Source organism: Podarcis raffonei, chromosome 3, assembly GCF_027172205.1.
Source record: "Podarcis raffonei isolate rPodRaf1 chromosome 3, rPodRaf1.pri, whole genome shotgun sequence".
Lineage (NCBI taxonomy): Eukaryota > Metazoa > Chordata > Lepidosauria > Squamata > Lacertidae > Podarcis > Podarcis raffonei.
The window spans coordinates 119996787-120022974 of record NC_070604.1 but is presented as its reverse complement, the minus strand read 5'-3'; the positions used below and the strand labels follow the sequence as shown (position 1 = coordinate 120022974).

General features: G+C 46.8%; 1 protein-coding gene across 1 annotated transcript in view; it reads right to left on the bottom strand.

Annotated features, from left to right (window-relative positions):
• KIF13B (kinesin family member 13B) overlaps positions 1-26188 on the bottom strand; it is a 127492-nt gene that overhangs the window by 81555 nt on the left and 19749 nt on the right. The window contains exons 8-13 of the mRNA XM_053383779.1: positions 18180-18392; positions 16827-16937; positions 14478-14612; positions 9422-9552; positions 5857-5943; positions 1668-1858 (exon numbers count right to left, since the gene is read on the bottom strand). Coding sequence (XP_053239754.1) covers positions 1668-1858; positions 5857-5943; positions 9422-9552; positions 14478-14612; positions 16827-16937; positions 18180-18392 — 868 coding nt within the window. The remainder of the gene's footprint in view (positions 1-1667; positions 1859-5856; positions 5944-9421; positions 9553-14477; positions 14613-16826; positions 16938-18179; positions 18393-26188) is intronic.

Here is a 26188-nt window from a genome sequence, read left to right as displayed (position 1 = left end):
CTCCTGTGCAGGCTGGGATTCCTCCGGTTCAGCCTCTGAATCGGATTCCCAGGCCATCACACTGGGGTTGCGGCACTCATCTCGCTTTACTGGCCGAGGGAGCCGGCGTACAGCTTCTGGGTCATGTGGCCAGCATGACTAAGCCGCTTCTGGCAAACCAGAGCAGCGTACGGAAACACTGTTTACCTTCCCACCAGAGTGGTACCTATTTATCTACTTGTACTTGACGTGTTTTCGAACTGCTAGGTTGGCAGGAGCAGGGACCAAGCAACGGGAGCTCACCCAGTCGCGGAGATTCAAACCACCGACCTTCTGATTGGCAAGTCCTAGGCTCTGTGGTTTAACCCACAGCGCCACCCACATCCCCAGAAACTCTTACTGTTTCTCTAATCCTATAACGAATTATTGTGTTATACATATCCTCATGTGTTTGAGTTTGTAATCTCTGTTTGTGTTTGTAATCTCTAATTGAGTTTGTAATCCTTGTCAGAATACATACTTTTGAATGGATTAGTTTTCGTTACAATTGACTATTGATTTGTGAGTAGGGACCACTATTGAAACTTATATTGGCCAGAGTTCTTGGTGCGCTTTTTTCTTAGCGTACTGGAAGGAGCAAAGATCATGCATGTCGAAGCAATGATTCTTCAACATCATCTTTGTTGGACTGGTCATGTTGTGCGGATGCCTGATGATCGTCTTCCAAAGCAACTACTCTATTCCCAACTTAAAACTGGAAAGCGCAATGTTGGTGGTCAACAAAAGAGGCTTAAAGACTCTCTCAAGGCAAATCTAAAAAAATGTAGTATAAACACTGACAACTGGGATACACTGGCCTGCAAGCGCTCCAGTTGGAGAACAGCCTTTACCAAAGGTGTCATGGGCTTTGAAGACACTCAAACTCAGGACGCAAGGGAGAAACGTGCTAAGAGGAAGGCACGCTTGGCAAATCCACACCGTGATCAACTCCCGCCCAGAAACCTATGTCCCCACTGTGGAAGGACGTGTGGATGCAGAATTGGCCTCCACAGTCACTTATGGACTCACTGTAAAAACTGTGTTCATGGAAGACAATCTTACTCGGCTACGAGGGATTGCCAAAGAAGTGCCGCAGAGAGGCCCCATTCCTTACAAGCCTCGCCCTAGGTTCATTGCTTTGGAGAGCAATCCCGGGCAACGCTGCTATGTATTGCTATGTATTGCTTGCTCAGTGCACCTATGAATTCAGAGCAAGAGCACCCATGTTTCTGAGCACAATTCAGTGTTGGTGCTGACCTTGAAAGCCCTAAACGGCCTCAGTCCGGTATACCTGAAGGAGCGTCTCCACCCCATCGTTCAGCCCGGACACTGAGGTCCAGCACCAAGGACCTTCTGGCGGTTCCCTCATTGCGAGAAGTGAGGTTACAGGGAACCAGACAGAGGGCCTTCTTGGTAGTGGCACCTGCCCTGTGGAACGCCCTGCCTTCAGATGTCAAGGAAATAAGCAGCTAACTTATCTTTAAAAGACACCTGAAGGTGGTTTGTAATATTTAATGCTGTATTGTTTTTAACACGCGATTGGAAGCCGCCCAGAGTGGCTGGGGAAACTCAGCCAGATGGGCGGGGTATAAATAATAAATTATTATTATTATTATTATTATTATTATTATTATTATTATGCTCCTTACCATTGCCACCCAGAGCTTTCATGGTGACCTCCATCTGCGCGTATTCGTAGCTGAAGTTAATCTCGCTGGAAACCTCACTGGAGCTGTCCCCGTCCAAATCCAGCTGCTCTGAACTGTTGCTTCCTTTCATTGAATTGTCTTTGTCGTCGTCCTCGGCTTCTGACTTCTTTTTCTTTTTCGGCAAATTCAGCCTGGAAAGGAGGGAGGGGTCCCATTAAAACTCTGGTCGATGCAAAAGATCCCTGCACTTCAGGGGGTTTGGACTAAACGGTACCTTCCATCTCTACAATTCTATGACCTTTGATCAAATTACAGGGTTATAATATATCTCCCAATATGCCCCACGGAGGACCTTAAAGTCCATAAATAGCAACACCCTAGAGGTCCCGGGCCTTAAGGAAGTCATATTAGCCTCAACCAGAGCCAGGGCCTTCTCAACACTGGCTCCAGCCTGGTGGAACGCTCTGCCTCATGAGACCAGGGCCCTGCAGGATCTGATTTCTTTCCGCAGGGCCTGTAAGACAGAGTTGTTCTGCATGGCCTTTGGCTTGGAATCAATTTGATTCCCTCCGTCTTCTTTTTTCCTTTCTCCTTCTGTGATGGAACTCCTATTTGGGGACTTCCCTGGCTTTTTTCTGGCCCACGTAGGACCAGTTTGGATAGTTGGCCTTGGTGAAGACCTGACATTTTTATCCCCAAAAAAGTTTTTGATTGGGTTCCCACTGAAATGAGGCTGCATCTTAATGTTTTAATGTTGTATTTTAATCTTGTTTTTTAAGCTGCATTTCAATCAATTGTTTTTATATTTGGTGTTAGCCGCCCTGAGCCCAGTCTTGGCTGGAGCGGGCGGGGTATAAATAAAATTTATTTATTTATTTATTTATTTATTATTATTATTATTATTATTATTATTATTATTATTATTATTATTATTATTATTATTATTATTATTATTATAGCAAATGTTCCTGCGCCATGCAGGGAGGTGCCAGCCACTGCAACCAGCAGGTTTTGGTTCTAGTGAAAGTTACAGAGTAGGAGATCAACACCTTTTATTGTTCGTTTTGTTTCAACCCACAGGGTACAATTCACTCTTAGGCAACCCTTGATCATTTCAGTAAGGCTGCTTACCCTAAGGTGGAGCCCTCTAGGCATGTCCAAAGTCCATTCCAGGGGCCTAATCCGGCCCGCCGGTTGGTTTAATCCAGCCCCTGTGGCAGTTTATTTCCTGGGGTAAAATCCTAAAAAAACCTCAATCCTAAAAAAAAAGGTTAACAACTTTGGTCGGCCCTCACAGCCCTTCACTTCATCAAATCTGGCCCTCTTTGAAAAAAGTTTGGACACCACTGCAGTCTAGGCGATTTGAACCACCATATTTTTCGCTCTATAAGACGCACCTTTCCCCTCCTAAAATGTAAGGGGAAATGTGTGTGCATCTTATGGAGCGAATGCAGGCGGAAGGCTCTGCTCAGAGCTCCCTTTAAAGAGCCGTGTGGAGTGTGTGTGCGGCTCTTGGGGGCTTTTCCCCGAGGAGGGAGAAGCCTGCAAGCGCCGCACACAGGCTCCAAGCGGCTTGTGAAAGGGAGCGCTGAGCAGAGCCTGGGATGCATACAGGCTCTGCTCAGCGCTCCCTTTAAAGAATATATTTTCCCTCACATTCCCCCTCTAAAAACTAGGTGCGTCTTATGGTCAGGTGTATCTTATGGAGCGAAAAATACAGTACAACTCCCATCAGTCGCACTCAGCATCAGAGGTGTTAATCCCAAACCTCCGGAGGGCACAAGGTTGGGGAAGGCTGCAGTAAGGCATGTGCAGGCGAACATCTGGGAGGAATGCGCTGCATTGTTACCTGGCAAGAGGGCGTGTTTTCTAAAGCCAAAATTCCTCTGGTGAGCTCTAACTAAGCAAACAGCTCTAAGGATTATATCCTTCAAACAGAAAACCACAGGCACGCCCTCCGTTCCCCATCCAGATGGATGTGCAGCTTTTATCCGGAATTAAAAGGCACCCAAGGGAGTTATAAAAAAATCACAGGGATTCATCTGCAACGCCAGAGGTCAAGGGAATCCTACAGACCAAGGTGTAGACTTGCCAGGCTCCTGGTTTTTAAAGATTTTTTGCAACGCTTTAAAATTAAACCAGGACTCGCAGTGACATAGCAGTGCAAAGGTATACAGTGGTACCTCGGGTTAAGTACTTAATTCGTTCCGGAGGTCCGTTCTTAAGCTGAAACTGTTCTTAACCTGAAGCACCACTTTAGCTAAGGGGCCCTCCTGCTGCCGTTGCGCCGCCGGAGCACGATTTCTGTTCTCATCCTGAAACAAAGTTCTTAACCTGAAGCACTATTTCTGTAACCCGAGGTACCACTGTACAGCCTTCTTGCAGCCTAATTTAAATGTCAGCCTCCACCACAGCGCTGAAAAACTCAAGGTACACTGGTGTGCATTGCAATCTTGTTATTTTGATATGGAATGGCTTTGCTTTTATTACAGTGGATGCTTGGGCTGCGAACGTGATCTGTGTGGGATGCACGTTCGCAACCCTCAGCATTCACAACCCATAGCAGCGTGTGGGTTGTGATTTGGTGCTTCTGCGCATGCGCCGAAACCTGGAAGTAACCCGTTTCGGTACTTCCAGGTTTTGGCGGTCTGTAACCCGAAAAAACGCAACCTGAAGCGTCTGTAACCTGAGTTATGACTGTACTTTAATTGTGTGTGTTTACTCATCGTTGTTTTTGCAATCCACCCCAGGACCACTTGGTCAGCGGTTGCTACAAAAACCAATAATAAAAATAAACCAAAAGGTGTCCTTAGGAGGGTGCAGAGATGGGAAGGAGCAGCTATTAAGAGGGGATCTTCCTTTCTCTTGACTGCTGGGACCCATTAAATCAGGGGTTCCCAAACCTTTTTGGGTCACTGCCCCCTGGGTTCCATAAACTCGCCCCCCGTGCCCCCTCCTCTATAAAAAGCATCACTCAGAACCGCTGTCTGCGTGACCCACTAAGGAACAGCACCAGAAAATTCAGAACTGTAACAGTTAATTGCATGTTCATTCCAAGTCCCAATTAAAACTATTTAATTTACTGAACGGGACGCGGGTGGCGCTGTGGGTTAAACCACAGAGCCTAGGACTTGTCGATCAGAAGGTTGGCGGTTCGAATCCCCGCGACGGGGTGAGCTCCCGTTGCTCGGTCCCTGCTCCTGCCCACCTAGCAGTTCGAAAGCACGTCAAAGTGCAAGTAGATAAATAGGTACCACTCCAGTGGGAAGGTAAACGGCGTTTCCATGCGCTGCTCTGGTTCGCCAGAAGCGGCTTAGTCATGCTGGCCACATGGCCCGGAAGCTGTACACTGGCTCCCTCATCCAATAAAGCGAAATGAGCACCACAACTCCCGAGTCGGCCACGACTGGACCTAATGGTCAGGGGTCCCTTTACCTTACCTTAATTTACTGAACAAAACAGATGAAACTGACCCAGTGATAGCAGCTTTTCGAAGTCTGATAGCCATTTACACCTCCAGTGACCCCCTGCCACCCACTTTCCTCTTAGCGCTCCCCCCCGGTAATTCCCCCTGGGGTGTGTGTAAAGGCCACTTAACATTTAATTATATCGACTATATGCAGGACTCTCAGACGGGCACCATTGCCATTCTAAGAGAACGAGGGAGGTGTTCACGGCGCCTCTTTTTTGCGAAAAATAGCACTGATTCCTTGAAAGGCAAATGCACTGCTTGCTAACATCAACATGCAAGCTGCCCAAAACCCCAGCTTCATGAAATCTACAAGCCCCGATCTTTGACTCCCTCTCAGTTTTAGAGAAATCATTTCCCCTGCCCCGAATACACGCACTTCTAAAATGCGAAAGCTAAGAGGGCCTCCACTTCTGCCTGCCTCTGTAATTCAAGCACTCGAGTAACCTACTTTGAAAACAAAAGAAGAGAAAGAAAAACTGAAGCAAGGATCAGGAACCCGCCATGAAATAAATCGGTACCTCTGACAACACCCGTTCAGGAGATGTGCATTTCACAATGGAGGCTGCAGCCCCCAGAGCAGAGGGGCCTAAGCCGCCAGGTTTGGTGAGATCCGGCGGTTCTATTTGGCGAACGCCATTCAGCTCCACCCCGGGACCCTGAGAGCTTTCCAAAAACACACGAGACAAAGCCAGAGGAGGACAAAGAGTAGCCGCCTACCTGAAAAAATGATTGTTTCCCCACAGAATCCTGTCTCCGTGGTGCAACTGTGTGGGGCCCGTCACAGCCGTGCCATTGACGAAGGTCCTGCGGAAGAGGAGGAGGAAGAGAAACAGAGTCAGGCCCTGAATCCTGCTCCCCAATTATTTGAAGGCTGCGGTGCGAGGAGCAAAGGGGACTGGATCTGTTAGGGCCACTGTTATTTTTATTTACACCTGCCTTTTTCCTGGACTCAATGCGGTTTACGTAAGGCAGATAAAATGCAAAAAGCGAAAAGCACATCAAAGGTAATTGAAGAAGAGTTTGGATTTGATATCCCGCTTTATCACTACCCGAAAGAGTCTCAAAGCGGCTAACATTCTCCTTTTCCCTTCCTCCCCCACAACAGACACTCTGTGAGTTGAGTGGGGCTGAGAGACTTCAGAGAAATGTGACTAGCCCAAGGTCACCGAGCAGCTGCATGTGGAGGAACGGGGAAGCGAACCCGGTTCACCAGATTACGAGTCCACCGCTCTTAACGGCTACGCCACAGGGGCTCTCACTTGCAAAACTGCAATAGAATTTGAACGATATTAAAAAAACAAATTAAGCACAGATAATATAAATGGCACGGCACTATTCAAAGCTCTTTTCCAAAGTTCCCAAAAGCCTGCAGGGATAAAATAGCCTTTGTCTGCCAGCTGAAGGACAAAGGAGGAAAACAGTCTCGCTTCTCTAGGGAGGGAGTTAAGAACTTTTCTGGGAGCAGCCACCAAGATCATGCACAGCTAAGGAAACTGGAAAATAACTGAGCATCTCCCATTTCCCTCGCCCTGCAGATCCTCAGTGTCTCAGTTTGGGAAGTCAAAATCCTTGGGAATGGAAGCGCCCTCTCCTGAAAGCTTCGATCTCCTCGTGGGAAGAGGCAGAACCACACTCTCTCGGTTGCCGCAAAGCCCTTACTCTGTCTCTCCCGAGTCCTCTTGCCTCTCTATTCCCGGAAACCAGGCCGAATTCTGTTTCCAAGTTCTCCAAGGTGGTCCTTTTCTGTGCATCCTGGCAGGGAGCGGACAGCAAGGCAGCCAGTCTGGGCTCCCGCTGTGGGTGCCTTGCTCCCTACGGCCCAAGAGCTTTTGTAGCTGGAGTCAGTCCAGGCCCACCCAGGCCAGGTGGGAAAAGGCCTGCAAAGCAGGAGCAGGTCTTCACTCACAGCCAAGATGGCCCCGGAAGCTCTAAGTCGCTGCAGGGAGTGGCAGGTAGCCTCACAGAGAGCCTGTCTCTGCCTCCCTCCCTCTCTCGCTTTTTACTGAATACATTAAAAAATTCCAAGCCGAGAAAGCCCACAGTTTTGGCACCATATCTCCATTTAAATTCTCCGCATTGATTTGTTCTGTTTAGAATGAAGTGGGATGTTGAGAAAGGAGGGAAGGGAGGTGTAGGCGGCCGAAGGGGGAGCTGGGAAGATTCCCCTGATTTCCCAAAGTGGAATTTCAGAATTCCTTCCATGTTTTATGAACCAGTCTGCAGTAAAAGCCACAAGGCTTTATTTCAGGAAAGAAAAAGGAGGGAGGGGAAGAGAGAAAGAAGGAAGGAAGGAAGGAAGGAAGGAAGGAAGGAAGGAAGGAAGGAAGGGTTATAAGAATTTTAAGTTACAGATAGGTAGCCGTGTTGGTCTGCCATAGTCAAAACAAAAAATTTTTTTTCCTTCCAGTAGCACCTTAAAGACCAACTAAGTTAGTTCTTGGTATGAGCTTTCGTGTGCATGCACACTTAAGCTCATACCAAGAACTAACTTAGTTGGTCTTTAAGGTGCTACTGGAAGGAATTTTTTTTTTTTTGTTTTGAAGAATTTTAAGGTATCTGAAGAAGTGTGCATGCACACGAAAGCTCATACCAAGAACTAACTTAGTTGGTCTTTAAGGTGCTACTGGAAGGAATTTTTTTTTTTGTTTTGAAGAATTTTAAGGTATCTGAAGAAGTGTGCATGCACACGAAAGCTCATACCAAGAACTAACTTAGTTGGTCTTTAAGGTGCTACAGGAAGGAATTTTTTTTTTGTTTTGAAGAATTTTAAGGTATCTGAAGAAGTGTGCATGCACACGAAAGCTCATACCAAGAACTAACTTAGTTGGTCTTTAAGGTGCTACTGGAAGGAATTTTTTTTTTTGTTTTGAAGAATTTTAAGGTATCTGAAGAAGTGTGTATGCACACGAAAGCTCATACCAAGAACTAACTTAGTTGGTCTTTAAGGTGCTACTGGAAGGAAATTTTTTTTTTTGTTTTGAAGAATTTTAAGGTCTCAAATATAGAGTAAATATTCATAAATGCACACATATTTAAATATATGAACCACGTGTCAGAAATAGTACAAGAGAGAAATCCTGGAGCCATTTTGACTCTCCCAGTGACCTCAAATATTCCTCTGCAGTGAAGGAGGCAAATGGGGAAAGCCTTCCCAGTGTCTTTTTGCTTGCAAATCCTGTCTTAAGGTACCTGAAGACGTGTGCATGCACACGAAAGCTCACACCAAGAACAAACTTAGTTGGTCTCTAAGGTGCTACTGGAAGGAATTTTATTTTTTTGTTTCGACTACGGCAGACCGACACGGATATCTACCTGTAACCTGTCTTAAGGGCGTATTTGTGTATGAACAGGGTGAGCCTGTGACCTGGACTCAGGAACTAGAGTATTAACCATCACAAAAGAATGGCCAGGCTGCCCAGGTAATGCTATCAGTGACCATTATCAAGTATCCTGGCAGGCAGGATTTCTGCGGCAGTCCGCCTCCTTCTGTGATGTACGCATGATGTGTGTGTGTGTTTTTGAGGGGGTGGTCTTGAGCAACAGGGTGGGCAATTTCAGAAATCAATTTGCACACCATTGTTCTGGGTTCCTCCTTCCTGCTGCGTGTGGTGAGTGAGGACCCTGTTGCAACAGTTTAATAAAGACCAGGCTTACTAGCCGCTTTGCTTCTCAATATTCTCTGGTTGGCCTCTATTGTTTTCTCCTACCGCTGGGTAACCCACTTAAGGACTCTATACGAAGCTCCGGAATATAACGGAAAGGGAGCAGTTTTTCTTGTAATGGAAGGAAGGAAGGAAGGAAGGAAGGAAGGAAGGAAGGAAGGAAGGAAGGAAGGAGAGAGAGGAAAGCAAACAAACACTCATTGTCAGGGAACTGCCATCGGAAAAACAGGAGGTGAAAGGGCTCACAGAGGCTGAGAGAGACTTATCAGCTGAGGAGGGAACCAGCAGGGGGAGAGGAGGAGCTCCAAGGGAAAGTGAGTCGGAGGGATGGCTCAGAGACACTTCCAGCGAAAACAGTGGGGAGGTTTCAGGACCTCCTATAGGGACACCCACTCCTCGCCGGAAACTGTCACGCAGAGAGTCCAGAAGACGCGTTTCCGTTAAGGAACTTTTATGCTGGAAGAAGTTCCGTAAACGCCCACTGTCGGATTCTACAAGCGACTGACGGAGCCATGCTTAAGGAGCTCCGTCACAGACAGAGGTTTGTGGACTTAGCCAAACTCTGAGGGACTAGGAATTTCACGCACAAGCAGCTCATCATCCCATCACACTCATCTTACCTAGTATTCTTCTGGGGTGTCAGCATAACCTGACCGTCCAAGGTGATGTCAATTATACAGTGTTCAGGCAGAATGCCCATGCCACAAAGTTGGATGTCTTGGGAGTTATCTGACCCAATCAACGTGTGCTCCTGCAAAAGGTTCAAGGTTGGCGGGCGGATTAAAAGACAGCAAAAGTGTGGGGGTGCATTTGTTCACCATGGAAGAAGAGCCATAGCTCAATGGCAGAGCACCTGCAGGGTTGGGCTAGATGACCCATGGGGTCCCTTCCAATTCTACGATTCTATGCACCCGAAAAATCCCAAATTCAATCCCAGGCAGCCCCAGCCTGAAACCCTGGAGAGCTGCTACCAGTCAGTATATCGTTGTTGTTGTTGATGATGATGATGATGATGATGTTGTTATATTTGATTATATCCTGCTTTCCCCCCAGAACCAGGACTCCAGGTGGCTCACAAAAATGTAAACATACACAGATAAGACTCAACCAGCTAAATAAATATATATATATATATAAAGGGCAACTGTTAAAAAAGTAAATTATACTCTCTATGGGATTGAAGGTACATAAAATGAAAGGGTTTAAGGTCAGTGAGAAGGAGGAGGGTTGGTTTGAGAGAATATTGAATTATTTGGGCAGGTTTGAACAATATGGGGCAATTAAAATGTTAAAAGTTAAATAAGCCTTGTGGAGGGAGGAGTGTTAAGGTGTATAGAATTGTACATATGGTTGATTTGATTATGTTATTATTGATTACGTATACCCAATGTATCAGCCGCCTGGGGGTTTTCACTGTTTGTTTTCTCTGTTTTGTGTTTCGGTTGTTGGTAAAAAAAATATAAAAATTATTTTAAAAACCCACAAATATCTATGGGATTAAAGCAATGCAAAACACACACACCCGTATCTAGTAAAATACAGAAAGAAATAAGACTATAACTGAGCCAGTGGGTCTGACTCAGTATAAGGAAGCTTTCAGTGTCTCTGACTTGTGAAGAATCTGACCTGCATCAATTCAATCTTATACTGTATCAGAAAAAAAAATTCGGCTAACGTACCCCCAAAATTGAGTAGGGCCTCCCCTCTCTCTCTGCATCACCCCCTATTCTCTCGTTCTTCCTGCCACCCCTCTTGCTTCCTCTCCTTGCCACCAACATGAAACTAGGATGCCATGAAACGGGTCCAAGATTTATTGCCCTCCAACTGCTGGCATTTCTCTCGATTGCAAGAGCAAAAATCTCAGAGGAGAAGCAAATCTGTGACGTAGGGCGGACGACAGCAAACGAGGCCGAGGCGGCGCTGTGAGTTTGTTTGCAGAGATTCCTGGGAATAACATATATTGGATCAGGTCCGCTGTCTTCAGAACACCTGCCAACTCTTTTCCTAGAGGACGGACTGCATGAAATAAGGAGGACCTTGTTTATTCCTCTCTATCGCACCAGGATCTGCAAGCGCCCGCTTCCTCTTTCTCGGCCCTCCCTATATTCTCCTGACCTCTAACTTATCAGGGCACCGAGAGGAAACCCGATCCTTCTGCAAGCGACTCAAGGTCACCCTCCTGAATTTGTCTCGCTGCCAAGGCATTCTTGCTGCGCCTTCAGGCTCAGAAACGGGTGTGTGTGTGTGTGTGTGTGTGTGTCAGCTGACGAAGCACTTTTGAGTCACAGCCCAGACACCTACACCTCCGGGAAGTTCTCCGGATCCACTGCAAAAGACTCCAATCAGCTCTTTTGTTGCTTCTTACCAAGCAAGCACCCCTTCATGGATCACTGCCTTGCCGTGGCGAAGGGGCTTGAAGAACTCAGAGAAGCTATGAACTACGCCAAGCAGGGCACACAAGATGGACAGGTCATAGTGGAGAGTTTTGACCAAACGTGATCCACCTGGAGGAGGAACCGGCAAGCCACTCCAGTATCCCTGCCAAGAAAACTCCATGGACAAAGACAACAGGCATATAGGACAGAGGTGCCTGGCGTGCTCTGGTCCATGGGGTCACGAAGAGTCGGACACGACTAAACAACTAAACAACAACAACAGCAACCAAGCAAGCGGGGGGGTGGGGTGTCCGAGGAACCCTCCCAGCCCTGAATTCTTCCGGCTGCTGCAAAGCAAGCTCTCCTTAAAGAGGGAGCTCTTGCAACGACCAATGGTCCACCTGGAACTGCATTGCTTGCACGGACTGGCAGCAGCTCTCCGAAGAGCTAATGGATTGAGGTTGAATCCCAACAAGACAGAAGTACTGTTTTGGGGGGACAGGAGTCGGGCGGGTGTACAGGACTCCCTGGTCCTCAGTGGGGTAACTGTGCCCCTGAAGGACCAGGTGCGCAGCCTGGGAGTCATTCTGGACTCACAGCTGTCTGTGGAGGCGCAGGTCAATTCTGTGTCCAGGGCGGCTGTTTACCAGCTCCATTTGGTACGCAGGATGAGACCCTACCTGCCCGCAGACTGTCTCGCCAGAGTGGTGCATGCTCTGGTTATCTCCCGCTTGGAGTACTGCAATGCTCTCTACGTGGGGCTACCTTTGAAGGTGACCCGGAAACTGCAATTAATCCAGAATGCGGCAGCTAGACTGGTGACTGGGGGCAGCCACCGAGACCACATAACACCGGTCTTGAAAGACCTACATTGGCTCCCAGTACGTTTCCAATCACCATTCAAAGTGTTGGTGCTGACCTTTCAAGCCCTAAACAGCCTCAGCCCAGTAGACCTGAAGGAGCGTCTCCACCACCATCGTTCTGCTCGGACACTGAGGTCCAGTGCCGAGGGCCTTCTGGCGGTTCCCTCACTGCGAAAAGCAAACCTACAGGGAACCAGGCAGAGGGCCTTCTCGGTAGTGGCGCCCACCCTGTGGAACGCCCTCCCATCAGATGTCAAGGAGATAAACAACTACCTGACATTCAGAAGACATCTGAAGGCAGCCCTGTTCAGGGAAGTTTTTAATGTATGACATTTTAATGTATTTTTGATCTTTGTTGGAAGCCGCCCAGATTGGCTGGTGAGGCCCAGCCAGATGGGTGTGCGGGGTGCAAATAATTTATTATTATTATTATTATTATTATTATTATTATTATTATTATTATTATTATTATTATTCAGGCAGAGGGCAGTCTTCCCCAGCCCTAGCTGGGAATGAATCTGGGACCACTGAGATCATCAGACTGTTTGCGCAACAGCCCCAGGGGTCTGGCTTACAGATCTGGAGCCCTGATCTCACTGCCTCTTCTCCTCTAATAATAATAATAATAATAATAATAATAATAATAATAATAATAATAATAATAATAATAATATATTATTTATATCCCGCCCACCTGGCTGGGTTTCCCCAGCCACTCTGGGCGGCTGCCAACAAAAGATTAAATATACATTAAAATGTCAGTCATCAAACACTTCCCTAAATAAGGCTGCCTTCAAATGTCTTCTAAACGTCAGATAGTTGTTTATTTCCTTGACATCTGATGGGAGGGTGTTCCACAGGGCGGGTGCCACCACCGAGAAGGCCCTCTGCATGGTTCCCTGTAACCTCACTTCTCGCAGTGAGGGAACCGCCAGAAGGCCCTCAGCGCTGGATCTCAGTGTCTGGGCTGAACGATGGGGGTGGAGACGCTCCTTCAGGTATACTGGGCAGAGGCTGTTAGGGCTTTAAAGGTCAGCTTTGAATTGTGTTCAGAAACATACTGGGAGCCAATGTTATAACAGGCTTCCACTTCAAACCACAGTCACAACTGCTTGTGTACATGCAGGAAGACTCGGGTTCTAGTCAGTAGCGAAACAGTGCTTCAGAGATACAAGCTACGAAGTCTCTACCTCTGACTTCACATCAGCTAGGATCTCTCTCCCGACCCAAACATGGGTGATGCTTCATTGTGTTTTCAATATTGTGCCTGGAGTCATCCACACTTAATTATACAGTCGTACCTTCTCTAAGGTAGTCTGTTTTAAAGTTTTTATGTGTTTATATGCCTATCACACTTTTAAACTTAAAATCTATTGCTGTATATTTTTTAAATGTTTGTTTTGCTATTGGGATTGTAGTTCCATTTGTGTTCCTCTAGCTAGTCTCTGACCGTAATAAATTTCATGTTTATGTTCATATACAGTCGTACCTCGGAAGTCGAATGGGATCCGTTCTGGAGGTCCATTTGACTTCCAAAACATTCGGAAACCAAGGCGCGGCTTCCGATTGGCTGCGGGAAGCTCCTACAGCCAATCGGAAGCCGCGTCGGATGTTCGGGTTCCAAAAAACGTTTGCAAACCAGAACACTCGCTTCCGGGTTTGCGGCATCTGGGAGCCAAAACGTTCGACTCGCAAGGCGTTCGCGAACCAAGGTATGACTGTAATTCATAATTATAAAGGTGTAGAATCACAGCATCATAGTGTTGGAAGGGACCCACGGGTCATGTATTCCAACACCCTGCAATGCAGGAATCTCAGCTAAAGCATCCATGACAGATGGCCATTCTGTTAGAATTCCTGCTCCATGATTGCAGTCATGGGATTGTTGTCTATCACATGATGGTGTATGTTTTAACTCCACAGAGTGGGAAGTGACGGAGACAGGATGTTTGTGTTACTGTGTTCCGTGAAGTGGGACTATTGTCCTTTGTTCTTTTTCTCTTTGCTGTCTGATGCTAGAGAGAGAGGGAGCCATGTTGCAGTGCTCCGTGTGTGTTTATATGTAAATAAAATAGATTAGCCAAAATGCTGAGTTGCTGAGGTCTGTTACGCAAACTGCGAAGACTCTGCAGATCCCTAAGTGTGCCGGTGTCTGTTGGCATCGGTCACTGTGATATTTGGGCAGAAGAAAGCTTTTGAAGCTCCTGAACTATCGACCAGGAGGAAGGGAACAAGCAAGTTGGGCATGTGTCTCTGCCAGGGTCCTACTTGAGTGTAGGAAGATCTCCTGATACATCCAAGCTCTGCTTACTAACCTCCAAGGAAGGAAAGTCATCATCATCATCATCATCATCATCATCATAATTTTCTACAACTACCACTACTGTTTCAATAGCTTTCGTTTGGAAATGACCCCGTGTAACGTTCCGGCATTTCACCTTTAAGTAGTAGACCAGGAGCTCGTTGAGAGCAGGATCCGCGTTCAGATTCACCAGGAAGCACTTGTTATCGCCAACTTTGATCCCAGAAGACTGGAGAGAGATGCCAAGGCTTTCAAGCTGCTTTTGCCTCTCCTGCGCGAAGGAACAAAAATCTTATGAGAAAGCAGGGTTGGGGGATTGGGGAGGGATGATGGACTGGGTGAAGGCCAATAAACTGAAGTTAAAAGGCAGGGAAAAGGTAAAGACGACTATGCGGTTGCGGCGCTCATCTCACTTTTGAGGCAAAGGGAGCCAGCGTTTGTCCACAGACAGCTTTCCGGGTGATGTGGCCAGCAGGACTGAACCGCTTCTGGTGCAATGGAACACTGTGATGGAAACCAGAGTGTACAGAAATGTCGTTTACCTTCCCGCCGGAGTGGTACCTATTTATCTACTTGCGCTGGCATGCTTTCAAACTGCTAGGTTGGCAGGAGTTGGGACAGAGCAACGGGAGCTCACCCTGTTGCGGGATTCGAACCGCCAACCTTCCAATCGGCAAGCCCAAGAGGCTCAGTGGTTTGGACCACAGCTCCACCAGCGTCCCTAAACTGAAATTAAATCCTGGCAAGACAGAGGGTCCTGCGAGGTCAACCTGGTCTCAGATTTGGGAACCAGGGTACTGAGCGAACAGGCACGCAGCTTAGGGGTACTTAGCCTTAGTCGCAAGGGGTAATCCATGCAGGGAGGGCCAATTCCGGACAGGGAGAGTATGGCCTCAGTAGTCCAACAAGCTCCAAATTAGATTACTACAATGCACTCTACATGGGGCTAACCTTGAAGGTGGAAGCTTTAGCTAGCACAGAATGCTGCTGCCTGGTTATGGTAAAGGTAAAGGGACCCCTGACCATTAGGTCCAGTCGTGGCCGACTCTGGGGTTGCGGCGCTCATCTCGCTTTATTGGCCAAGGGAGCCGGCGTACAGCTTCCAGGTCATGTGGCCAGCATGACTAAGTCGCTTCTGGCGAAGCAGAGCAGCGCACAGAAACGCCGTTTTCCTTCCCGCCAGTGCGGTACCTATTTATCTACTTGCACTTTGATGTGCTTTCGAACTGCTAGGCTGGCAGGAGCAGGGACCGAGCAACGAGAGCTCACCCCATCGCGGGGATTTGAACCGCCGACCTTCTGATCAGCAAGTCCTAGGCTCTGTGGTTTAACCCACAGCGCCACCCGTGTCCCTCTGCCTGGTTATGACACAGAGAGGCAAAAAGTAACCATATAACCGATATTCCCAAGACCTAGAAGCTATTGGTTTCTACTCAAGAAGTTAGTATAATAAATAATAATAAATTTTTATTTATACCTCGCCCTTCCCGGTTTAAAAACTAGGCTCAGGACGGCTAACAGCAAATATAAAACATTGATTAAAATGCAACTTAAAAACAGCATAAAATGCAACATAAAATGCAGCATCAATATCAATAAAATTCAAAAATTTCAGGGATCATTTCAGGGGCGGTGGACCCAGTAAGTAGACCTCAAATGATCACCAGGGCTAACTGGCCAAGTTGGTCCTACTAGGGCCAGCAAGGAAACCAGGGACAAATTTAAATGTGGGGTCCCAAAAAGGGTTTCTTCACAGAAAAATAAAGGGAAAAGGGCATAGAGGATCAGGCTAATTCAAATTGAAGGTCAGGCGGAATAGCTCTGTCCTACAGGCCCTGCGGAAGGAGATCAAGCGTAAAATGTACTAAATGACTACAAAGCAGTACCTTCACCAGGACCCTCCAAATTTATGATCTGGGTTTGACGCCCAACTCATCCTCCTGCAAGGAGGACTAACAAGAAGAGGGTACCTGACGCACGCAGGGCACTCTTGGTGATGTCCCCTCCTCTGTGGAACTCCCTCCCAGGGGGGATGTAAATGCGTCTTCTACATTTATCCAGTTGAGAGTGTTATGAGGTTTTTCCACTGCTGGTTTTAACTACAGTCTGCAATATGTTATCTTCGCTCTTACCATCATTTTTGTGTAATTCTATTATCATTTGCCACCTCCCCTTCGGGGAGGGAGATCAGATTACAAATCGGAAATAACAAACGAACAAACAAAACAAACAAAGTGGTATCTAGTCCACGAAAGCTAATGCCGTAATAAATCTGTTTGCCAGTAAACACGTCCTTTGTTTCTAAAAACAGTAATAATCTCCCTTGGAAAACAACCACCCCAGGAATTAAGCAAAGACCCATTTGGAGGGCATGAATTGGCCAGCTTACCCCAAAATACCATAAACTCATGTGAAGGGATTATTCGAGTAGGAAAAGCGCTTCTCATTTTGCAGCCCCAGCCCCCCTCAAAACAGAAATACAGACCTGTGCGATCTCCTCCGTTTTTCTTAGTTTCTCCTCCCAGGTCACAGTCATCTCCTGGATAAGTTTCTCAGACTCCTCCAAGCGGTCTTTCAGTTCTGGAGACTTCATAGCCTGTGAAGTCGCAGGAAGGAAAGGGGAGAGAAAGCTGGAGAAGGAATATTTCTCAGAAATACCACTGCTTAAGCCTGGGGGGGTGGGGCGGGGGGCTCCCAGCTCTCTTATCACTGTGATCCGAGTTGCTGAGAAAAGGAACCAAAGATGCTGCGCTCAGGAATCGGCAGCCGTGATGCGTGAGGTTTTAGCTGAGGGCACCGGCATGGAAAAGAACCAGCCTTGCAAAACGTGACCTTATTAGTGCAAAACAAACAGTTATAAGATGGCCAAGGTCTATGCCAAGGTGAGGGGAGTTAAAAGGTGCCGGTAGAGGGGGACTTTGGGTTGCCAAGAGAGCAGGAAAACAAACCTCAAAAACAAACAAACAAAAAAAACCCACCAACAACCCATGAGAGAGATTTGAGATGCCTGGCTGAAACAAAACAACTTTACGGGAACTCTTTAATGAGCTGTAAATTGGAGGGCTGTCACTCAATTAAAGGAACTCATAGTTGCATGAATTTTGCCTATGAACGAGCACCTTTTTTTAGAGTTGCATTTATCGGTCCCAGAAGGAGCTATGACAAAAGAGGCCTTCGCTTCTGCGTGAAAACAGAGGGTGCCTCTTCTCAGGTGTCACCTACCGCCAGCAAACAATGTTGGCAAGGAACTAAATATATTTGCAAATTCTGGTGCTGGTCTTTGCGGACAGTTACCGTATTTTTTGCTCCATAAGACGCACCTAGTTTTTAGAGGAGGAAAGGGGGAAAGCCCCGTTTTTGAGGGGATCAGCTCACAGTTGTGCAGCTTCTTTTGCAGTCGGGAAAAGCCCCCTTTTTTGAGGATCAGTTCAAAGTTGTTGAGCTTACTTTGCAAAGGGGAAAAAAAATCCTGTTTTTATGGGGTTCAACTCAAAGTTCTGCAGCTTCTTTAGGAAAGGAAAGGGATCCCTTTCTACAGTTTCCAGACAGATAATCTAATCAGCCAGTCACATGTCGCTGGGGAAAGAAACAGCCTCCATCTGCAGAACATTCAGCAATGGAGGCCTGGGCAGGGAGTCGGAAAGAGAGACAGCGATCGACCACACATTCGCTCCATAAGACGCACAGACATTTCTCCTTACTTTTGAGGAGGAAAAAGGTGCGTCCTATGGAGCGAAAAATACGGCAAATCGGTCCATTAGAAAAAACAGAAGTTCTATTTAATCGGCTAACTGGGCACTGCAGGACCAAGGAAACTCATTCCGCACAGCAAACCCACCTCAGCTTTGGTGAGCTGTTCCCTGAGTTTCTCCACTTCCTCTCGCAGTTCCCGGATGATCCGGGCGTTGGGGTCTTCATTCACCACGGCGTGGTTGACGATGTTCTTGGCCCGGTCGGCGTATCGCAAGGTGGAGAGGGTCTCGTCGTAATTATCAGCCGCAGGGCTCACCGTAGCGACCATGGCGGTTTTGCTGTTGCCGCCGAGGCTGTCCTGGGAAGTGACGTCACGGGGTAAGAATGTGGGACAACAGAGGGAACAGATTTCTTGCAGAAGGAACTCGCCCTCCGCTCGACTTGACACACATTTTGCTACACACAAGTAAACCCCTCCCAAAGAGCAGCCAATTTCTATATCCACCCATGTTGGCAAATAGCTCGTGGTTTTCAACCTTAGAACAAAAGAGCAGCCTTCTTCAAGAAAGTCCAGCATCTGCACTTTGGAACTCCCTGCCAATTGATATCAGGCAACTGCCTTTGCTGTGCTATTTTCCGCTTCTGCCGAAAACGCTTTAGTTTATAAGCCGGTTTTTGAACATTTTTCGGAAGCCGAACGTCCAATGCAGCTGTCTGCTATGGTTTCTGGGGCACCTGCACCAATCAGAAGCTGCGCCTTGGTTTTCGAACATTCCTGGACTTCCGAAACACATTAAGTTTGGCGCTTTTCTTTTTGCTATTTATTTTGTGTTTTTATTTTTGAGGCTTTTTCGGTTAACTTGTTTTTGTGACTGTGTGGAACTCAGTTCAGCTATTGATTAATTGATTGATTGATTGATTGATTGTGTGACTGCGGAAATGGATAAAAGCCCCCTATCCAAACAATGACTATCATCAGTGCAGGTAAGATTTTTTTTTTAATCATCTACAATACTGTCTTATTTATTTTATAGTACACTACTTTGATTCTTGCTTTCATTTTATGCATTAATGATCTCGTTAGACAGCAAAATTAATGTTAAATTGCTGTTTTAGGGATTGTCTTTAAAAGTCTGGAACGGATGAATCCTTTTTGCATTGCTTTCTATGGGAAAGCGCGCCTTGGTATTGGAACACTTTGGTTTTGGAACGGACTTCCGGAACGGACTAAGTTCGAGAACCAAGGTACCCCTGTACTGATCTTTCTGGCTGACGGCTGCCTTCCAGGATCTCAGCAAGAGAAAAGGCTTTGCTTCTAAATGCAGATGCTGGGAGGGTATGTGGGCAGACTTGAACCCAGAGCCTTCTGCAAGCAAAGCATGTTCCCCACGACCGAGCAACCCTCCCTCTCGCCATGTTGGACTTTTTGGAGCTGGCCGACCTGACTGGAAGAATCCACGATCAGAAAGAAGAGGAACACCAAGAAGACTGGAAGAAATTTAAAGATTATCTAGCTAAATATTGTAATATAAGCTAATTAGAAGTCACTTGAAACTATCAAATAGGCTTAGGATTTGCAATTCAGGTTCTAAACGCAGCATAAGGAGTCTATATAGTGTATTGTATTTTAAAATGGGGTTTCAGAGTTTTTAGGGATTTTTGAATGTCTTATGTAGATTTTTTCAGTTTCATTGTTCTGTATGGGACAATGACAATAAATATCGTATCGTAGAATAAGAATGAGTTGAAAAGTATTACGGATTTAGACTAATAAGAAAAGAGAAGAAGATAGTAAATTGAAGGAGTTAATTTTATTAGAAAGATGATTTTGGAGAACTGTTAAAAGGCGATACAATGAAATTCAGTTGAGGAAGTCAGATAACAATGAAAGTTAAAATGGGTTTTAGAAGTAATACGTGTTTATATTTTTTTTCTTTTTTCTTTTAGTAGTGTATTGTGTTTTCCTTTGTGTGTTTTATATGCTATATTTGTCATAAATGTGGAAAATAAAAAAAAATAGATTTTTTAAAAAATCCTCCCTCTCGCCTGGCGTGCGTTGGGAGGGAGTTGAACACCGGCGATGTTGGGTTGCGGCGGAGAGCGATCGCAGCTGAAACAAGGTGCAGGGAAAAAGCTGCCGGATCTGCACACTTTGCCTGCGAAATCTAGGTCATGCGTCGCCACTGGGCATCGTTAACATTGTTTTTATCTCTGCCTCCCCCCCTCCCCACCCTCATCCCTACCACTCCTAATTGTTTTGCTGAATTTAAGCTTTTCATAACAGCCCTCATTAAATCCAGGGGGGGCAGCGGCGAGAACGGCTGGTTCGGATGTGGGAAAACGCAGGTTCGGACCTGAGGCAAGTGGCTTATCGGCCCAATCTAGGCCCAAGGGGATGGGGGCGGAAAAAAAGGAGGTAGCTCTGTCTGCTTGGAGGAAGGGATAGAAATGGGAGTGGAAAGGGCTCATAGCCGCAGCTTTTCTCTACACAAGGCGTGCAGGAATTAGGTAGGGGAAATGTTCCCTCCCTCTCTCATCACACTGTAATAACTCGTTGACTTCCAGGAAAGCCGAACGTGGGAAGATTCAGAACAAATAAAAGGACTTATTCACGCAGCAAATAGTTGGACTGTGGAACTCCCTGCCACAGGACACAGTGAAAGCCAACCAGAACAAATAATAATTTATAATAATAATTTATTATTTATACCCCGCCCATCTGGCTGGTTTTCCCCAGCCACTATGGGCAGCTCCCAATCGAGTGTTAAAAACAATACAGCATGAAATAATAAAAACTCCCCTAAACAGGGCTGCTTTCAGATGTCTTCTAAATATCAGGTAGTTCTGTATCTCCTTGACATCTGATGGGAGGGCGTTCCACAGGGCGGGCGCCACCACCAAGAAGGCTCTATGCCTGGTTCCCTGCAACCTCACTTCTCGCAGTGAGGGAACCACCAGAAGGCCCTCGGTGCTGGATCTCAGTATCCGGGCAGAATGATGGGGGTGGAGACGCTCCTTCAGGTATACTGGACCGAGGCCGTTTAGGGCTTTAAAGGTCAGCACCAACACTTTGAATTGTGCTCGGAAACGTACTGGGAGCCAATGCAGATCTCTCAGGACCGGTGTTATGTGGTCCCGGCGGCCGCTCCCAGTCACCAGTCTAGCTGCCGCATTCTGGATTAGTTGCAGTTTCTGGGTCACCTTCAAAGGTAGCCCCACAAAAAAAGGACTTATTCATGCAGCAAATAGTTGGACTGTGGAACTCCCTGCCACAGGAGACTGGGATGGCTTTGAAAGAGGATTGGACAGATCCACAGAGGAGGAGAGGAGTATCAAAGGCTATTAACCTCCACAGCATCCAGTTTTTTAAAACCTTCCCACAAGCATCATCCACCCCACCACCCCAAGGTCAACTTGAAGGAAAATTTTAAAAGGGTCTTCCTTGTTTCCCTGAAAACTGTAACAAGAATAGCTAGTTCTCCGAGATTTTCGTAACCCGAGTGCCACTACTTGGAAGGCCCTGCTCAATCACAGAGCCTAGGACTTGCCGATCAGAAGGTCGGCGGTTCGAATCCCCGCGACAGGGTGAGCTCCTGTTGCTCGGTCCCTGCTCCTGCCAACCTAGCAGTTCGAAAGCACATCAAAGTGCAAGTAGATAAATAGGTGGCGGGAAGGTAAACGGCGTTTCTGTGCGCTGCTCTGGTTTGCCAGAAGCGGCTTAGTCATGCTGGCCACATGACCCGGAAGCTGTACGCCGGCTCCCTCGGCCAGTAAAGCGAGATGAGCGCCGCAACCCCAGAGTTGGCCACGACTGGACCTAATGGTCAGGGGTCCCTTTACCTTTACCTTTATTGTGTTCTAAGCAGCCCTAGAGCCTTCTTGGGAGACAAGCAGCGGGCTACAAATCGGGTTTCGTTTAGCTTTTAACTAATAAAACCCCGGAAGCTGTAGCTCTGGAGCTCTGGAGCAAGCCTGGGAGGGTATTTCGGATCGGGAGAAGAGGGGGAAGGGTAGGCAAAAGGGAGAGTTATGACTCTAAGCACCTCCACCAGAGAAAGCTGCCCAAGATTTCACCTCTAAACAGGGGGTAAACAATCAAAGCTAATGAAATATTTGAGGCAGGTACAGAGCTGAATAATTGTGCAACGTGACTAAGCCGGCCAGGTATGCGCTGGCACCGAAACGCTGGCAAGAAGCAAAGGGAACTGCGGAATCAAGAGGGGTGCGTGTTTTTCTCCCTCCCGCCCTCCGCATAAAACCAGTGCCTGGGTTAAAAAGAAAGAAAGAATTAAAACATTGTATTTATGTGGATTAAATGTATTTATCTGAAGGTAGCCCTGTTTAGGGATGTTTTTAATGTTTAATGCTGTATTGTGTTTTAAATACAGTGGTACCTCAGGTTACATACGCTTCAGGTTACAGACTCCGCTAACCCAGAAATAGTGCTTCAGGTTAAGAACTTTGCTTCAGGATGAGAACAGAAATTGTGCTCTGGCGGCGCGGCAGCAGCGGGAGGCCCCATTAGCTAACGAGGTGCTTCAGGTTAAGAACAGTTTCAGGTTAAGTACAGACCTCTGGAACGAATTAAGTACTTAACCCGAGGTACCACTGTACTCGGTTGGAAGCTGCCCAGAGTGGCTGGGGAAACCCAGCCAGATGGGCGGGGTATAAATAATAAATAATAATAATAATAATAATAAAAAGTAATGTCAGGCACCACTGGGTACAAGGCCAGGCTGACATGGCCTTCTAGGTTGCTGTCCGAAAAAACCCAAAAGCTGTAGCTCCTGGAAATTGTCTTGAGCCTGGGAACAAGTGCTCATCAATTACCTGAGCAAAGATTCCTGTGTCTTCCTCCAGAGCTTTCCGATACACACAGGCTCAGGCTGGGCAGACCCAGCGTGGGGCAAGAAGGGATACAGCTTAATCCTTAGCACGGCGGCCGTTTTCTAGTTTAAAAAAACAAGCAAACCCCCCTCCACAACCTGTGCTTTCACCCACAGCAGCAAAGACACAGCTGATTCTCTTCATCTCTCCCCTAAAAAAATCCAGGTTGTTTAAAAGGGGGGGGGGAAGTATTGGAAAGTGTGATTTTGAGTTGAAAATTAAGTGGGGGAAGAAGATCAGCCTCTCCCCCTTGTGGTTCCTGCCTTGGACTAAATCAGGCATGTCCGAAGTCCGGCATGGTGGCCTAACCCGGCCCTCTGTGGCAGTTTATTTCCTGGGCTAAAATAAATAAAAAACTCAAGAACTTCAATCCTAAAAACAACTCAAGAACTTCAATCTTAAAAAAAAAGGTAAAACAACTTTGGAGAAATTCAAAGAAAAGCTCAATAACTTTAATCCTAAAAAAAGGTCAACAACTTTGGTTGACCCCCACATATGTCCACTTCAGCGATTCTGGCCCTCTTTGAAAAAAGGTTGGGCACCCCTGGACTAAAAGGTCCTTGGTGTCCCTTTCCATCTCTACAGTTCTGTGATTCTAGGCTCTTTCTCTTCTGCTTTGACTTACTGCCAGTCCAGACCGATTTTGGTTTAAGGAAGGGACACACACAGAGAGAGACACACAGACATACAGGAGGAAAGCAAAGTGAATCCCCTTGCAATTTAAGAGTGGCCAGAGCTCAACAGTCCTTTCTACAACAAGGAAATCTACAAAAAGGGACACAGGTGGCGCTGTGGGTTAAACCACAGAGCCTAGGACTTGCCGATCAGAAGGTCGGCGGTTCGAATCCCCATTGCTCGGTCCCTGCTCCTGCCAACCTAGCAGTTCGAAAGCACGTCAAAGTGCAAGTAGATAAATAGGTACCACTCCAACGGGAAGGTAAACGGCGTTTCCGTGCGCTGCTCTGGTTCGCCAGAAGCGGCTTAGTCATGCTGGCCACATGACCCGGAAGCTGTACACCGGCTCCCTTGGCCAATAAAGCGAGATGAGCGCCGCAACCCCAGAGTCGGCCACGACTGGACCTAATGGTCAGGGGTCCCTTTACCTTTACCACAACAAAATCAGCCCTGAGTGCTCACTGGAAGGACAGATCCTGAAGCTGAAGTGCCAAGACTTTGGCCACCTCATGAGAAGAGAAGACTTCCTGGAAAAGACCCTGATGTTGGGACAGATGGAGGGCACAAGGAGAAGGGGACGACAGAGGACGAGATGGTGGGACAGTGTTCTCAAAACTACCAGCATGAGTTTGACCAAACTGCGGGAGGCAGTGGAAGACAGGAGTGCCTGGTGTGCTCTGGTCCAGGGGGTCACGAAGAGTCGGACATAACTAAACGACTAAAGAACAACAACAACAACGATCAGGCAGCTTCACTGAGCCCTTGCCAACATTCTGTTGAAACTCCTGCCTAGTGCAGTTATACTTTTGCAACAGCAGCCGTCGAGCCAGACGTCTTTCCCGGAACATGGAGGCACCCTGTATCTGTGGCATTTTGCACGGCCTCATCTAACCCTTCCCCTTTTGACCTGCACTTGGTACGTGTTTCGCGACTGCCTCCCTCTTGCAGACTGGAAGCAAAGGGCTAATCTCTGAAGTCAGCAGTGAAGATACGATGCAAATTTGGGTTATGAAAGGTTAAAAACTCATTATGAAAATAGAATGGTGTGTGTGTGTATGTGTGTGTGTGTGTGTGTGTGTCTGGGTACTGCTGTGTAAGTAAACAGACTCAGAACCAGCCTGCCTATTGACTACGCACAAACTGAAATGGGAAGCCACAAAAGAAGGGAGACTGAAGAGATACTACTGTTTATTTCGTTTGTGAACTGCTTTCTATGAAGCATCAGTGTGGTGTAGAGGGTTAGAGTGTTGGACAAGGACCTGGGAGACCAGGGTTCAAATCCTCACTCACCCAGTACGTTTCCAAGCACAGTTCAAAGGTGTTGTTGCTGACCTTGAAAGCCCTAAACAGCCTCGGTCCAGTATATCTGAAGGAGCGTCTCCACCTCCTCGTTCTACCCGGACACTGAGGTCCAGTGCCGAGGGCCTTCTAGCGGTTCCCTCCCTGCGAGAAGTGAGGTTGCAGGGAACCAGACAGAGGGCCTTCTCAGTGGTGGCACCCACCCTGTGGAATGCCGTCCCAACAGATGTCAAAGAGAAGAACAACTACCAGACTTTTAGAAGACATCTGAAGGCAGCCCTATTTAGGGAAGCTTTTAATGTTTAATAGGTTATTGTATTTTAGTGTTCTGTTTGGAAGCCGCCCAGAGTGGCTGGGAAACCCACCTTTGGAGCATATTTCACAATGCAATTTTTTTATTAAAAAAAAACACAATAAAAAAAATAAAAGCAAGAAAACGTATAAAGTTCTGCCTCTGGGGAAAAGAGAACCAACAGCTCACAGAACCAGAGAGGCTGCTGCTTCCTGCTGAAGTTTGTGACTTGCAAGTTTTTGCTCTTATTATTATTTTTAATGCCTTTATATCCCACCAAGTCGGGCTTCAAGGCAGCTTACAGCATTTAAAAACAGCATTATAAAACGCAAAGCAAAAAATAAATAAAAGCAAACAGGTTGGAATAATTGAAATACATAAGGAAACACGCTCAGAACAAGCAGTTACCGTATTTTTCGCTCTATAACACGCACCCGACCATAACACGCACGTAGTTTTTAGAGGAGGAAAATCTGCAGGCATGCCACCCGTAGGCATTTCCTCCATAACACGCACAGACATTTCCCCTTACTTTCTAGGAGGAAAAAAGTGAGTGTTATGGTGCAAAAAATACGGTAAGTACAGTTTGCCTAAGGAGCAGCCCAGCGATCAGCATCACCTGCATCTTAATTTCCTGAACAGCAGAAGGATAACCAGCAGAAGGATAACAAGGAGGGAGCCAGTCTGGCCTCTCTTGGGAGGGAATTCCACAGTAAGGGGGCAGCCACAAAAAAGGCTCTGTCTTGTGTCACTACCAGGTTTGGTTCAGATGTCGATTGGACCTAGAGAAGCTGCTCACCTGATATAATCGCATGAGCACTGTTCCAGACTATTTTTCATTCTCATGTACATTATATCAATTCGAAAGAAAGATTCAAGGGCTTTCAGGGACTTCAGTCTGATAGTTTTGATGTTTTGCATTATTTCATAAAGTTTTCTATGCTGTAATTGTTTTTGGCCATCGTGTTGCTTTCGATACTGCTGACACCTGAGGACCTGGG